The following is a 16,578-nucleotide window of genomic DNA, read 5'->3' on the forward strand; positions in this document are numbered from 1 at the left end:
TCAGCTACCCCCATCTTTCTCCAGTTACTCCTCTATGAAGCTTAGAGCACGGGTACCGGAACATCGCCTTCATCTTCATGGTAAAGCAGGGGGTGGCGTAGTCGATTCCTGATGTGGGTGTGCGTGGCAGAGCCCTGGAAGTACATTGCTGCAAACTTGGAGAAGGAGTACTCCTCCAGCTCCCCTTCATCCATCTCCTCTTCAGGGGGGGCCTCTATGGGGAGTTCATCCAGGTCCACTTGCTGTAGAATGGCCCGCGTCTCCTCCAGGTCCTATGAACACGCATAATAAAACACACTGTTTTTATTGGTGACAGGATGGAGATTACGATGACACTGTTTTTTCAGTAACACCCAGGAATGATCAATAATATTGCACTCGCAAACGTGGTTTTGGTCTAAGGTGCCTGGACTATAACCAACCTTATTTCTTTTGTGATAAGGGCAGGATGCCAGCCGGTGACAAAGAGACTTCTATCTGAGGTGTCGGAATGCGAAAACTTGTTGGACCTAAAATTAAATTTTTTTTGCTAAAAACATAATTTGTATAATTGCTAATAAAATCCCTTAAAATAGCAAATCTCACATATTTTTGGACAAACGGTTGATCTCAGTTAAGGGTGAACAACTTCCAAAAAGGGGAAATTAGTAGATGTTATCAGTTTTTTAATTGTTTTATTATGATATTATTTTTAATGCTGTGGAGTTACAGGTAGCATTATAGGCCAGTTCTGGATTTACTTCAAGGTGGTTTGAGTTTTCTAGTCTTTACACTACCATAGAGTACTCCAAGGTGGTGGTCTGTAATATTAACTACAGCATACCTCAAGGTGGTTGTATTGTTCTGACTATTGGCTTTCAAGGCTTTTATAGCAGTTGGCATTTACATACAACTACCATTTTCATTTCTATTAATAACACTAAAAATTAAAAATACAGCTCTAAAACATTGCAATAACATGCATATCAGTATTAGAGTGAGGTAGGTATGAATCCATATCACCATGTGACCTTTCAATGGCTTCTAAATAAGCCAGGCAAAAAAAAACAAAAAAAAAACAACACCAAACCATGAACTCTGACCTCAAAGCCGACAGGAGCATTCCCTTCCTGCCCCCCCACCATACTGGGCAGGAAACCGAAGATGGTGTCCACCATTTCCTGGTCACTGATGGAATCTGAGAGAGAGCTGGCCTCCCGTTTTTTTTGGAGGATGGCTTCCTGTTGACGTCTTCTTTCAAGCTCCTGGGCTGCCTTCTCCCGGGCGGAGAGGTGTCTCTGCAAGGGAGGGGACAGAACGGTTTACCAGTCAGTAGCTTGTCATTTTTACATTGCTCTTACAGTTTCATGGTGTTTGCTATCATTCAGAGTGATTGTGTTGCTCCATGGTTGAGCCACTATCATGCGGAGTGATTCCATTGCTCCATAGTTGAGTCACTATCATTCAGAGTGAACATTTACTCATTTAAGAACTAACAATGCCAATAACTTTATTGTTACAGTAAACATTGCAAAAGCATGATCAGGCACAAGTGCTTGAACAGAAATGGTGCAGTATAATCTTCAACTCCTCACTTCAAGTGGAAAGCCCCTGTTCTCTATTGGTGCATGATTTAATGCCTGTATTATACACTATACAATATAGATCTGGCAACATAAACTTTTTTCTGGTCACAAACAAACTGATACTAACTTGGTTATTATGAAATAAAAACACATTCTGTTAAGTAAAAAAAAAAAAAAAAAAAAAAAAAAAAGATAGGCTATTGTTTGAAGCCATACGTACCGAAGACTATTCAAATGCATTAATGTATTATTCTGGTGTTCAAGCTAAGTTCAAATACAGGTTAAAAAATAGCTGTGCCAGGCTACAGACCTGTATAGATATAATAATAACACAAATAATATACTGTATGACAAATCACATGCACACGTCAGCCTCTCTCTGTGACTCACCTCTTTCTTCAGCCTGGTGACTGCTTGCCTGGCCAGCATACCCCGAGTGTGTGCCTGCAGCACCTTGACTGCCTGCAACTTCTTATACTTCTCCCGGCGTAGCAGGTAACCGCGGCAATGGGCCTGGAACAGCATCACGATGCTTCGCGTTTTCTGGTAGCGACGAGCAATGTGGCGACTGCGGCACTGTGCCTGAAGTCGGGCAAACCCAAGCTGGACCTACGAAGACAGGAAAAGATTAAGAACATGTTTGAGAAAAATACACCAGCATTCACCAGGGGTGGCATTACAGATATGTAAACAGGAATTAAATGCGTCAGGCCAACCTCATTCCAAGGATCAACAATCCTATTTATTCATATTGGGTCTTTGTCTGTCAATGAGTGGGTATAGGCTGCTCGTTGGCCATCACTGTGGCCAGACCTCCTCCTTTATTGTAGGCTGGTGATTACCTTCCTCAGCGCTCAGTCAAGGGCCTGGACCTCAACTGGCTTGGGATCTAGTTAATAGGCCAGTCAAACACTGGTATATTTACTTCAAAGCTTTGAAACAGTAATTGCAAAGTATACAAAGTATTTTATTTCTTACCTGTTCTCTATCGTTGTTTGTATTTAATCATTTTGTGAAAGGGTTAGTAACTGTTCCAGCAAATACAGATTCTGAAAAGATTACTCAAGGCTGATTGTGGGGAAGTGAGATGAAGCAGCCTATCAGTGCTTGTAACAGGGGAGATCAAAGCACCTATATGGTGTTTTGCAAATATACTGGTTCTGTCTACCATGTCAGTGAATACCCACACCCTTCCACAGTGCTATACAGGGTTCAGTCCAGAACCCGTTACCTACAGTCTGCATTGCACACTACAATGCTAACATCCAACAACCTTACCTTTCCTAGGTTCAAAAAAGCAGTATACCTAGTTTCTAATGTGTATTACATATACCCAGTCCATAACCAGTGTGCCCATGAATTCATGTATTTAATGGCTTACCACTCTGTAATGTTTCCTGCACCAGTAGCCTCGCCATGCACTCTGCATTACCACCGCCGATTTCCTCTGTCTTAGAAACTGCTTCCTGCAGGAGGCAGAAGACCATCTCTTAGCTAAAGGTATTACATTAAATCCATCTGTAGAAGCTTGTCATGTTCCATGAACCCAGACAGTGAATATCTGTGTCTGTTTAATATGAAATTCTTTAAGGTTTAAGGGGATATTTAAATTGATGACATTTATTTGGGTAATCAATGGGTTTTAGTACACCAGCGCTATACCAAAAATCTTTTTGAAGAGTTTGTTCTTACATACCCTGAACATGTTCATAATAGAATCTCAATCCATATTTTGTTGAATTAAAAATAGTAAGAAGGTATTTTATTAAAATGTTTAAATTAAAACCCCTGTCCTTTATTTACTTATGAGGCAGGGTTGGCTTTTCCAATTTTTCTTTGCTATAAATACCTGTGTTTGAAGCCTCGAAGGACTTTCTGAATGAGGAGGGCTTTTTCGTTTAGGGCCTTATCTCTCGCTAACTCCAGCGTTGTGTCGTGGAAATCCTGAAGGGACAGAGAAGAGATGATATGACTTTGACCCATAAGACATTGCTGAAGTGAAATGACAGAGGAAGTGCAAGTGCAGACAGATAACACAAGAATAAGGCATAGAAACTTCCTTTGAGACCTATATAACTAACATCAGTGCAAACTGGCTAAGATTTATGGAATTGTTTTGGTAGCTACAATTACTTTAAAGACCTTTTTTTTTTAATAACCTTCACATTTCCTCTGAGCAGCCTTCAATGTTCCTCTTTGCAAGTGGAAAAGCGAGTGTGTGGGGTTTTGTTAGCTCTACGCTACCTTTAGAAAGACCTTGGTTTTCCCAATTTTCCAGTCTCCTTCTGGGCCAATGACTGCTTCTGCGATGAAGCAGCAGCACTGCTCTGGGTCTTCCTGGATCTGAAATAGGACAGGAGAGAACAATGACCTTGAAGGAATGCTACAGCAGAACTCCCCTAATACTCTGCATCATTACTGGTTGCTGCCCTTCAGTGTAAACCAGTTAACAGTGAAAACCCTTACATCACCTGTATTGGGCTGCAGATGTCAGTCGGCACCAGAACACGGTACCTATCCATGAATTCTGAGAAGGTGTAGCGTATAGGATACCCGGATTTCCTGATACGGATAGTCTCCATCATCCCGGAATATCGCAACTGGCGGATACACAGGTCTCGGTCAAAAATCTGAATGAGAACAGTAAGAGAAAATGGACACTGTCATTTTGAACACATGCAGTATTTAACAAACCAAAAAAGTTATACCAGGCATAAAGACCTTTGTAAAATTGGCTCATTACGTTTATTGCTGCAGTATGGAACAGGCAGCAAATTACAGTAAAAGGCAGCAGTAAAAACAATTGTATTTACTTGTGTTAACTAATTAGATTAAATATAAGAAATAAAGCTAGCCTGTAAAATAAAATGAGTGCATATTTATTAAGGGTTTTTGACGATGACAGTATGTGTGTAAACACAGTTTTGAAAATGTGGTTGTCTACAGCAATTGCATCGAGTCAATAAAAGGTAAGTCAGAGCCATATTTTTGTACTGCTGTTTTTAATATTTGAGATGAATCGATACATTGATTGCTTACACAATCAATAAGAATAAAATGGCAGCTGGTGAACCCTATTTAGTGCAATTTCTTTTCTCGCATACCATTGCCTTCTTGAAGTCGTTGGGTTTGATGCAGCGGATGAAGTAGGGTTGGCAGACAGTTAGGGTCTTCATCAGGGACTCCAGAGACTGGCGGAACTGACCGCTCAGAGTGGGCACCCGCTTCCGGGGATCCGAGGCCTGTCAGAGAAAACAGATACCAGCTCTACTTTCTGTTCTCCATAGACTTGCAAATATTACGACTGTTTGTTATCACTCCCCAGACCTTAGAGAATAACCAAGGTTTTAAAAAGCATGTTCTTACCTCTTATGTGTGTAACAACAACATTCACAAAATAATACTTTCCTCATTTCCAGTAATTGTACAGTAGTATATTTCGTATTTGTTTTGCACTTCCATTAGCTACATAGGTCTCATATGTGCAGTTTACAAAGAAACATGTTCTAGCAGACATGTATTTTCATTTTAAATCATGATATCTGATATTACTTTAGGTTAAAAAAAGCTCTCCGTTTCCATGCCTTATTTTCAGGATATATGATCTACACTTGCATTTCTTGGGTGTCCTTTCATTTCAGCAGTGTTTTCTGGGTCAAAGCATGTTAATCAATAGCATGGCTTGCAAACAGATCATTAAACCAAGTGTAGTATCACAATTTTTTAAAATACAACTACATGCTAACTGTAACACGTTTTCTTTCAAAACTAGATATTTGAAACCTGTATAATGAATGGAAGTGCACAGCAGGTTAGTTTTATGGAATTATTATTTTCTTTTAGTTAAAATGCTGCTGAAAAAAAGGTCTGCGATTGAAGTAAGGTAGAGCTGACCTTAAGAGAGTTGACAGGAGTGTTGATTCTAGCCTTCAAAGAGTTGGTAGGAGTGTTGATTCTGGGATTGCTGGTCTTGATCGTGGTGGACTCTAGTTCAGTCTCAAAGGTCTGTTTGAGGAGTTTGTTGGAGGACTTGTGCACAAGCTGGATGAAGTCAGAATTTAATGTGTCACGGTTTTTCTCCAGGAAACCTGAGAAGGGTCAGAGGAAACATTAAAAGCCATGACTGCTATTCTGTTTGCATATGCATGTCTATAAAGTCAACGACTACTGTAGCACGTGTTAGAATCACATGACAGGTACTGCCAGGAAAGGAATGTCCTCCATGGCTCAATTCATCATGCCACAGTCATTCTTTCTTATGGGCATGGGGGTACTTCGATAACCACCTCACTAAACATAACTGACCCATTACCATCTGATTGAAGGGTGGTCCCACTCTATGGCTTGATGACCCCACCAATCCCATGACTGTGGGTTAAGGAGGGCATTGGGCAGTTCAATGACTCCACCTGTCTGAAGGGTATGGCCTCTTGAGTCCAATGAGCCCAACATGCCACTACTAGAGGGAAAAGAAAGGACCCCATAGACAGCCTGAACCGAGCCTATAAAACCCTACCATTGGCTTCATAGTACACAATCCCAGCAAAATGCTTGATGCCAAAAGTGGTTTCATGAGAGCTCTTGGGGGGCAGGTAGATGTTACTCTTGCTGTGATGTGAGTTCATCTTGTTCAGCATTGTGATGTCAGTACCCTGGAGAAACACCGACAGGACAGGAAAGTGAGCCAGTAGGAATTCAACATTAAGATGCAACCAGGAATAATGGTATAAGAGGATCTCTATATTGCGAAAGCATCCAGGTTTAAATGGGTTAAGGTATCTGGTCTGTGATCTTGCTATACCTTAAATTATGAACCTTAGAGCAATACATTTTAGAAACTAAGCATATCAAAAGTTTAGACAATACTTGATTTGGGGACTTCCTAAAAACACTGGCTGTGCTACTGATCCGATGTCAGCTGGAATTAGGATAAATCCAAAAACATAACATATATAAAATAAAACCCCATATTCCAAATCAGAGAGATAATATTAAAATCATGTTACCATATCCTATTACCTAATTACTCTTAGTCTGAAAGTGTAATCTCCGCAATCTAGATAATTAGTTAAAAAATGTGTGTCTGGTTTCAAGATCACAATCCCCACTAATCGTGGACTACCCAATAACCCCTTAAGTAAACTAGGGCCAAATTAGTGCTAATCTTCCTCTTCTTGATTCTACTGGGGATCCATACACTGCATACCATCGCACCACCGGACATAACAAAATGGTCAAGTCAGAACATTTGATAGGATTTGTGGATTCCTGATATTCCCAATGTTGGAGGTCCTGCCCTGCTAAAATAACATCAAAAGTTATCCTTTCTGTGTGTCTAGAGGGCTATGTGGATGGGACTGAGAGAGGGTGTTACCTTGGGGAAGTGGCTCTCCTCTTCAATGAGTGCAATCACATTGAGGGGCTTGACAGCCAGCACATCCAGTGCACGCTGGTTATCATTGAAGTCGATGTGCTGCCAGCCAATGTCCTCGCGAGAGTACTCCTCCTGCTCCAGCTTGAACACATGCCTCACAAAGAACTGCTGCAGCTGCTCATTGGCAAAGTTTATGCACAGCTGCTCGAAACTGCACAAAACAGAGATAAACTTGCCATTTGATAGCGTCTGACGTGCAAACAGCCCATAGTTACAGTACTTTGAAAAGCTCTTACCTTTAAGGTTGTTAATAATTATTGTTATGCCCTTGTCACAAAGACAGCTGGAGTGGGTGGCATCAGACCAGAGCCAGGAAATAAACAACAAGAGAGGTGGAGTTTGGTGGAGCTGAGCGAATGGTTTCGCTCAGCATTTAATGAGTGAACAGAACAGTAAATAAAAAGGTTGTAGAAACAAAAATACAGGACACGGCACTGGCAGCCAAAACAAAGAGACAAACAAAACGGACTAACACTAAACAAAACGCGGTGAGCAGATATTTTACTTCTAGTATTATTATCGCAATTATTACCTCCGTCTCCTATCCCGTTCTCCACTCATCGAACACACAACCCCGAGTATGTGAAAACATGCTGCTTTTATGCAGCTGTACCGAGACTCGACTGCTAATCAATCATTCAATTGGAGTCGCGGTACAACTGCACGTGAATTAATAAAGTGCAATTCCTCGTGCTCATATATTATTACTTTTTACTTGCACGTGAAGTGCTGTGCAATCTTCGTGCCTAAATACAAATATACATTTTAAACACTCGTGTTACACAGACCCGTTTATATCCCGTGTACCGATGACTATACACCAACATAAAACACCACACGCAACATATACAGAAAATACACACAGGGGCGGGCACTTTGTCACAGCCCTTAAAAGAACAAACATATAATGAAAGATGGCTAGAACCATTTTAAATTAAGGACTATCATTATTCATCAAATATTCAACTTTTTGAAGTGGGATAAACAGAAAATGAGATGCATTTAACGGTGTGCTACAAAATACTTCCTACAAACAGCAGTGGTATAGGTGTGACAGGCCAACAAAAATATATGGGGAGGCAATCTACCTGTTAGTTTTGAAGTTCTCAAACCCAAATATGTCCAGCAGGCCTATGGATCGGCGGATGTTTTTGGGGTCTGCAGAGGGGGGTTTATAAATGGCATCGTTGATTTTATTCACAATCCACACAAACAACCTGCCGTAAATCGCCTAGGAAGAAATGAAATGCAGAGAGAAGTCAGGACATGTTACACATTTTTCAGGATAACATTTTTGAAACTTATATGTGATTTCATTGGAGTGACCTAAAGAAATATACACTGTAGATCCATACAATTTAGTAAAACATAAAATAGTACAGATGTAATTAAACCTTAAACTTTAGTTAGAGAATACCACGTAAACTGACATAGATACAGTACCATCATTTTACCACATTTGTCTAGATTTTGGAAACGCATATAAGACAGGAGTGCAGTATTTTAGTTTGATTAAACGTTTTACTTTTTCAACAGTTTTAAGGGACAAATAGAAGAATATTAATTTTACTGAAACAAAACTACACTTCGTGATAATTTTGTTGGAAATATGGGATTATTTTATTTATTTATTTGAACAACCTCAAAACAATGTTACAAAAAACCCCAAAACAAGTGATTATCCAAAATTGAGAATAGCCAGATTTGACTAAATTGTGTTACACTTAGTTGTTGTCAGCATGCTTTTACAGCAACATGTGTTTAATTAACAGTATGGTTCTTATGATGTGTGACATCCAAAATGTTAGGATCAAATTATCATAAAATGACACCCACCTGCACAGATGTTTGAAGTTTATTGTAAACCCATGTTGTGGTGAAAATGAACAGGGTGAGGTGGATGTTTTTTTTCATGAATAATAGCTCAATTATAATAGCATGCTACCATTTCCATATACGTTGTCTGTGTAACGCTCAGTCTATAAGGCATTATAGGCACAGAAGGCATTTCTCTCTTGTCCTGTCCTGTCCTTCATGCTGTCTCTCTGCCTGGCTATGTACCTTGACAAAGGCGTCCCTGCTGTCCTTGGCCTGTTTGAAGCTGAGTGGAGTGGAGACGTTCTCCCCACGGATCAGGATGGACCGCTTTGTAAGGCTGTCTTCAAGCTCTTTTGCTTCCACCTGGCAACAAGCAAACACTTTTACCATTCTCTTACATGTCTCCCTCCTGGGAGAAGCAGATATTATGTTTAGGAATTCATTGTTAGAAGCAGACTGGAAGCTGGAGTTTGAGTAGACTCAATTTTTAATTTTTTTTTTATTTTCACATGTCATTTGAACTAACGTTGCTAGATCTGTTACTTTGTTAGCCCAGCTACAAATAATAGTACTATATACTGGATACCATCAAGGAAGAGATACATACATGTTTAAATGAAACAAAAAGAATATATATATATATATATAATATTTGTTTACCTCCAGTAACTTTGAGGCAATGGTGAGATGGGGAGATGACAACACATCACAGCTATCCATAGTGTCATAGACAGTAGCTGAAAAAATGGAACAATGAAAGTTGATTTGACTGAAGAAAAAAAAAAGAAAAATCCAGGCAGCTGGAGACTAGACATGGAAACAGATGTACAGTCTCTGTGAACTGCAACTCAGATCCTGAAACTCCTGGCTGCTCAGTTTTGCTGTGAAAGAAAAAAACATCCAATGATTCTGCATGGTTGTAAATTAACAATTGGTGTACCACTGCATGTCTGGAAACTTTGCACCATTGCAGCAACTCTGTATTAGTGCAAGAGCAGCAATCCATATCTGAGATTTGAAGGAACACAGTGCAGTTATCTCACTGCCAGTTGGCACTGCATTATTACAGGGCTTGCTATTAATGAACAAAGTCCAAAGGGATATAAGAAATTCATCTTTTGCAAGATTTTTTCAGAATTAATTTTGTGAATATTCTAGCAGTTCAGGGATGACTTGTTCAGTAACTGGGTTTTCACCAGAGTTTTGACTTGAGCCAGAATGTATCATGACTATCATTCCTCTTCTTGTCTTTTCACCATTCCTCCTGGCTTAGCTTCTGAGATCATACTCTATGCCAGTGTTTAATCAACATAGCACCAGAAATGTATTCAACTGTGTTATAAGCAGTCACAGTATATGGAATATATTATTGTAACAAATCCAACAAATAATTTATCATAGTAATAGCATACATAGCAAAGTGTGATGAAGCACAATGAAAGCATGGTAAAAGCATAGCTAAGTGTGGTAAAGCACAGTGAAAGCATGTAAAGCATATTTAAGAAACTTGGTAAACCTTAGTAAACTATATTAAATGCATTGTATAACCATGGGAAAACTGCAAAATTACCATGCAAATTTACCATGGTAAACCTTTATAGTGGTGCATACTTTATGTATCCAACTTCTTGTTTTGGTTCCATGGCATAGCGACATTATCTGTCTTCATAGTAAGTGTGCTAAAATGCAACTACATACACCATTAAATAAGAGACAGACTGCAACTTATGAAACAAGCAGCGCTACCCTCCTTTACACTCCAGCCCAGTACCTTCAAAGTCCAGGTTCCCCAGGTGCAGTATGGCTGCCAGCAGCTTCATGATGTCCCAGTGGTCTGAATCTTTTAACATCAGAATCTTCATGGCCGAGCGGATGTGGGCATACTCCTTTATATCATCCCGTCCCTCACAGAATGTGCAGTCACCCTACAGAGACACAGTACCTCTGATCAGCATATCCTCCTGGTACATTAGGTGGGTCACTATCTACCACCTGTGACTTATATCAATTTCTATCTTCACTTTTTCTGTTTTATTTTGTAAATCTGATTTATAAATGAGTACATGGTCAACTGTCCGCAGATATAAAAGAAGCTAAAAACAACTAGCATTTTTTTTGGGGGGGAGGGGGGGGGTGGTCGGTATCCTGTGCTTAAATCTCAATTTTCTGCCTAATGTTGCATGGCATTTCCATTGAGGACTCTGAAGCCCTTGTTCATGATCAAAGTGTTTTGTGGTGCAGATTGGCACTGGTGAGCATGCAGGAGAGCTATGGAGTTACCATAGTTAAGTAGTGGTATTCTGCTGCTGTTCCTAGGGACAGGGTTTTCTTCTGCTCCTCACTCATCCCCATCAGCATGCAGTAGAAGATGTGATAGTTCCTCTCCTGTGGGGCCTGCAGTAACATTGCATAAAGTATACCAAAACATGACAATAATTCTCAAATTTACAAACATGAAACGCATTGCTGTAACTATTTAACGTGACTATAGCTAACAAAGTAATCTCATACTTTTTCCACATATTCAGCCCAAAATCTATGCTTTAGCAAACATGCATTTCATTTTAAAATGTGATATCTGGTATTACACTAGGCTGAAGTAATCTCTGTTTGCAGGCTTTCAGATAGTCTTGCACTGCCTGGACCATTTGACCTTATTTCCAAGGCCTTATTTCCTGTCAGTAAGCAACCAACTGCTTCCTCTCATGAATGACATGTTTTGCAGCCAATAAGATGCTTTGAACCCTGATAAGACACTGCTGAGGTGAAGTAACTGAGGAAGTGAAGCTGTAACAGATTTCCTGGAAGGCAAGGCAAGCAAACTGAGAACTTTCTTTTACCTAGTCTAGTATCTGATATTTAAAAATGAAAATACATTTTGCTAAAATGAGTGTTTCTTTCAAACCTGCACATTTGAGCTGTTTTATAGCGATAACAAGTACGTTTATGGTATTAATTGTTAGCTACAACAACATTAATATTTTACTTTAAATGACAGAAAGTGATGGTCGGAATGCTACCTAGGCTTGAGGTATTGCTGAGGTAAACCAGTATGTGTTGCAGTTAACTGTATACTAAAGCTGTACAAATATCTTACTAATGTAATGCATATTGTATTTTCAAATTCTAATGAAAACAAACCAGGACACAGAAACCAGGATCATAGTGGAGATACTAAGTGGAGATAGACTTAGGACAGAGGGAAGGAGACACTTCTTCACAGAGAGTGTGGTGAGGGTATGGCATGGGTTACCTAGACATGTTATTGAGGCAGAATCTTTAAGATAACTTGACAAGGTTCTGAGATCAATCAACTACTGGGAATGGGATGAGAATAAATTGACCGACTATGTCCTAAATACCTCAAGCTTTACATGGTCTTATCAAGAAGACCATTAGGAGAATGAGAATGTTGTTCTGACACGAGAGCTCAACCATCACTTTTTGGATACAGTGATATCCACAGCATTGGCGTAAACAGTAAAGTGTAAACAATGTGAGCAAGGCCACAGTTCCCACACACTGTACCTGGTGACAGACACGAGACTTTTCAAGGAGGTACTGATCCACTCGGGCCCCCTCAATGGCTCCGTTCTTGTTGAAGTAGATATCAATGTACTTCCCAAAGCGACTGGAGTTATCATTCCGGACAGTCTTCGCATTCCCAAAAGCTGAGGAAGGAAAACAACAATAAAAATAACCCCAAAAAATGTCCTGTTGTAATTTGCTGTTCAGCTCAGAGATAATAAAAGAATATGTGGCTTACCCTCCAGAATGGGGTTTGCTTCAAGGATCTGTTGCTCGATCCAGGAATGCTGGCCACTGACAGCAGCCAGGAACTGCAGCATCAGTTTAGTGCTCTCTGTCTTCCCAGCTCCTGACTCCCCGCTGTCAAAATAGGACCGGAGAGCAGAATCAGTAGAACCCTAAAGAGCTACCATATGTAATTTCCTATATTTTAATATATGATTATGTGTTTGCGGATGTGTAGGAAACAGCCAACATGGATTCAGACAGGATACATACTCATAACCTCTTAGACATATTTGAAGATGTTAATGCAAGCCGAGTAAATGAGATCATTCATCAGGACTTTCAAAATTGCAGCATAATCCTTTCATGTATGAAATATTGTAAATAATAAACTTATTTTTCATTGAAATTTGTTTCTAATATTTTCCATTGCTTTATATGGGGGAAAAAAATGGCATTCTCATACGAAGTCATCTGCATTTGTATCTTCCATATGTCCCCATATAAAGACCTTTAAGGGTGTAACAAACACAGCATATATTATGATAATAGGAATAATACATAAACTAATATTTGATACTCTAAATTATTAATTTTAAATTACTCAGTGTTTTGTGCAAGTGTTTGATATATGAGGTCAGTGGAGCGTCTTGAGGCATGTACTGCTTAATACGCAATAGCTTTTGACAAGTTCGAAGTTGACTATAAAATGCGGTCCTGCGAAAGTCTTGCAATGTGATTTATAGCTGGGATTGAGTAGATTTGGTCAGGCGGTGGCAAGCCACGATTCTCCATCCACTTAGCTGCTTTTTGAAGGGCGAAAAGGGCTTGTTTTGGTTCAGCAAGATTTCGCTTGGAATTTTTCTTGCGTTTTGTTACCACGAATGCTTTCGCGTCCTCGCTCGTAAAGTGCTGACTTTGATTTGGATCGGCCTTAAGATAGCAATTGGTATTGCGCAGACATCCAAATTAATTTGTTTCCTTACATTCACTATGTTCAATATAGTAGCTCGAAAAAAGAGCAATGCAGACAAGCTGGAGAGTAACCCAGTTCTCCTTGCTCCCAGGTGTCACCTGATGATGCAGCACTGGTCCTTGCGGTGGCGCCGCATGTTGAAGTAGCAGCTGTCTGCGATGGAGAAGATGTGGGGGGGCAGCTCTCCCAGCCGCTTGTTGGTGTAGCGGCGTACCTGTTCCGCAGTGTACAGGGGCAGCAGCTGGTACGGATTCACTGCCACCAGGATAGAGCCGGTGTATGTCTGGAGAGACAGATAGGGGTCTTGACATCTAGCATATCTACAGTATATATCTCAGTGTCTGTGTAGCCTGCTGTCTGTTCATTGGAGAGGACCATAACAGTGAAACAGGTCCCAAATATAATAGCATCTCAACCTTATGCAAGCTTGTTATTGTTGAGTGCACTCTGTCTACCATTCTCTATTGTTGCTTTGGCATATATCATTTTTTACTATGCTTACTAATTATTTTATAGATATTCTCCATTTGTTCAAATTTGCCCTAGTTGCAGAGCATTAGAAATAACATTTGCACACTAAAACCACCTCACAGAAACCCAGCATTTTCAGAAGCAGCCCCTGTGGTTGAAATAGCCTGGTAACAATCTAAGAAGAAACAGCAATAGAGAATTATACAAAATGCACACAAAACCAACCCCTTATCAGAACTGTATATGAAACTTACATAGATGTTGTTCTCCTTGTGCCGGATCATGAGATTCCTCAGGATCCCAGCTTCGTTGAGGTCTCCCAAGCGGATCATATCATCAACTCCACGGATTGAAGTTGGGTGCATTGGCTTAATGGAGCTTTGAGTCTTAGTGTTGACCCAACGTTCCTGAAACAAGGGCACGGATAAATCACCAGTACTGGAAGTTATCCGTCCTCTATCAAAGATCCAACTCAGGCAAACATAGGCAATGATGGCAAAGCTGACTACACTTCATTAAAAGGTACAGGCAGTCACAATATGTCACAATACTTGTATATAGTCATCCATTACTTCTCAAACACTCATTCATAAAGTTTGAGGTAAAGCTTAAAACAAAGAGAGGTACTTTCCTTTATCAATGAGGTTTGTGGTGGATTTGTTTTTAGCAGTGGTTATTGTGTCTTCCAATGTGCATAAGACGACCTTGACTTAATGCTACAAATATGTTTCAGGCATAAAGAACGAAGGACAAGATCTGAGGTGGGGTTGGAGCAATAGAAATAAACTGTTTTTTAATAAACAATTTTTTTCCGACAATAAATCTCAAATTTGAAAAACAACATGCACTCATTTTTTAAGCAAAAAACAGTTTTGGGAGGTTTGTGACTGACCTTTCCTTCATCATCGACCAGCAGCATCTGTCCAGTATCAGAAAGCTTCACCTCTGCGCCAATCAGCACCCCGGAGCCGCAGTCCAGCCAAACATAATCTCCCTGCGGGCCCATAAAGATATCACTTAGGCATTGTATAGAGAAATGCACCTGCCTCTTTCATTTGAACTGATAGCTTTACAGTGGTACATAACAGTATTGAGCCTGTAAGAAAGCTATAACACAGAACAGGGTAATAAAAAATGGTCCCATATCCGCACGGCTTGGGTGCTGTTCAGCACAAAGCAAAACTAAGTGCCATTAAACTGTGGTTCTGGATGGAGTCAGTTCTTAGCAAGTTAAGGGTCTCTAACCTGTTTGCAGCTTCCAAATGCACAGGGTTGCAAGGTCCTGGTATTCCTATGCTGGTTTCTGACTTTTTGTGGGGGCTTTTGCGCATCACCTGGCGATGAATGTCAGCTAATACAAACTGAGCGCCTGCTAACTTGAGCTCCAGCTAACCTGAGCCCCTGCTAAACAGAGCCCCTGCTAAACGGAGACTCTGCTAACCTGAACCCCTGCTAAACAGAGCCCCTGCTGAACAGATCCCCTGCTAAACAGATCCCCTGCTAACCTGAACCCCTGCTTAACTGAGCAGTGGGTGGGAATGCAGGCTTGTACTTATACCAGGTATAGGTGAGATTGATGGATGGATGGATTGATGGATGGATTGATGGGTCAGAAAGAAAAGCAGAGCTCCGTTTCAATGGCTAGCGTTTATGGGTTGCCCTAACAAAAGTGCCCCTGAAATTAAATGCTCTAGCTGGACTGTGATGCATACATCTATGTCCTCTTATTCCCTGGCAATCCATTCATACAGAAATGTATACAAATGATTTAATGATAAATACATATTTCCCAGAGAACCTGGCTTGTGTAAGGTGCCGTACCTGTCTTAGAACAACCATGGTGATATGTCTTTCCTTCCCGGCAACCTGCAAGCACGAGAACACAGAGAAGATGATCATTACATCACCTCAAAGAATTATTAGCTGCAGTGTGGCCTGTGCCAGTGTAATCAAGGGACATGTTTAAACCCTTAGTCAGAGTACAGTGTGTTGAAAGTTAATGATTTGAAGACTCTGAATACATTACTTATCATCTTATTACAGCAGTCATAGCATTCATTTGAGGTTCAATGTCCATACACCATCATTTTAAGGAATTCTTCTTTTTCCTCTTTGAGGTGTAACTAAAGTCAAAATAAACAAGTCAATAACCATTAATGTTATAATACTCATCATAGCACGAGAAATATTACAGCAAGAAGAGGGTGATTGACTGCAGAAAGTCAGATTGATGATTCAGCAGCCATAACATGACTTGTTAACCCATTTCATGCACTCAACCTTCTCAGTGTAAAAACATACTTGCTGCCCTGTTTCCTGTTTCAGTTCCCTCAATCGATCTTCACATTTTATGCCAGATCAAGGGTAGCAGAGAGTGGGGATGCTGTATAATTGGTTATTAACCCTCAGTGTTGATGCTGAGTTAGTGGGCCCCTTTAAGAACGGACTTAACAGTTTTGGGATCAGTCATCTACCAGGAATTGGGCATTGAATGGCTGCCTCTTGTTCTTATGCTCTAATTTTCTTATTTCTTTCTTTTCGTTAAGCAACTAGACACTTTC

General features: G+C 40.2%; 1 protein-coding gene across 1 annotated transcript in view; it reads right to left on the reverse strand.

Moving 5' to 3' along the window:
* Positions 1 to 15,856, reverse strand: part of LOC121323298 (unconventional myosin-VIIa-like) — a 36,304-nt gene extending 20,448 nt beyond the window's left edge. Inside the window, exons 1-22 of the mRNA XM_041264277.1 lie at positions 15,839 to 15,856; positions 14,910 to 15,011; positions 14,272 to 14,424; positions 13,645 to 13,829; positions 12,584 to 12,705; positions 12,346 to 12,488; positions 11,098 to 11,211; positions 10,589 to 10,742; positions 9,478 to 9,554; positions 9,061 to 9,180; positions 8,088 to 8,230; positions 6,940 to 7,150; positions 6,082 to 6,217; positions 5,460 to 5,653; positions 4,670 to 4,807; positions 4,037 to 4,195; positions 3,810 to 3,902; positions 3,415 to 3,509; positions 2,947 to 3,031; positions 1,956 to 2,174; positions 1,083 to 1,277; positions 57 to 272 (exon numbers count right to left, since the gene is read on the reverse strand). Of these exons, the coding sequence (XP_041120211.1) occupies positions 57 to 272; positions 1,083 to 1,277; positions 1,956 to 2,174; positions 2,947 to 3,031; positions 3,415 to 3,509; positions 3,810 to 3,902; positions 4,037 to 4,195; positions 4,670 to 4,807; positions 5,460 to 5,653; positions 6,082 to 6,217; positions 6,940 to 7,150; positions 8,088 to 8,230; positions 9,061 to 9,180; positions 9,478 to 9,554; positions 10,589 to 10,742; positions 11,098 to 11,211; positions 12,346 to 12,488; positions 12,584 to 12,705; positions 13,645 to 13,829; positions 14,272 to 14,424; positions 14,910 to 15,011; positions 15,839 to 15,856 (3,072 nt within the window). The remainder of the gene's footprint in view (positions 1 to 56; positions 273 to 1,082; positions 1,278 to 1,955; positions 2,175 to 2,946; positions 3,032 to 3,414; positions 3,510 to 3,809; positions 3,903 to 4,036; positions 4,196 to 4,669; positions 4,808 to 5,459; positions 5,654 to 6,081; positions 6,218 to 6,939; positions 7,151 to 8,087; positions 8,231 to 9,060; positions 9,181 to 9,477; positions 9,555 to 10,588; positions 10,743 to 11,097; positions 11,212 to 12,345; positions 12,489 to 12,583; positions 12,706 to 13,644; positions 13,830 to 14,271; positions 14,425 to 14,909; positions 15,012 to 15,838) is intronic.
* Between the last annotated feature and the right edge of the window lie 722 nt (positions 15,857 to 16,578).

This window comes from Polyodon spathula, chromosome 11 (genome assembly GCF_017654505.1).
Source record: "Polyodon spathula isolate WHYD16114869_AA chromosome 11, ASM1765450v1, whole genome shotgun sequence".
In the NCBI taxonomy this organism is placed as follows: Eukaryota; Metazoa; Chordata; class Actinopteri; order Acipenseriformes; family Polyodontidae; genus Polyodon; species Polyodon spathula.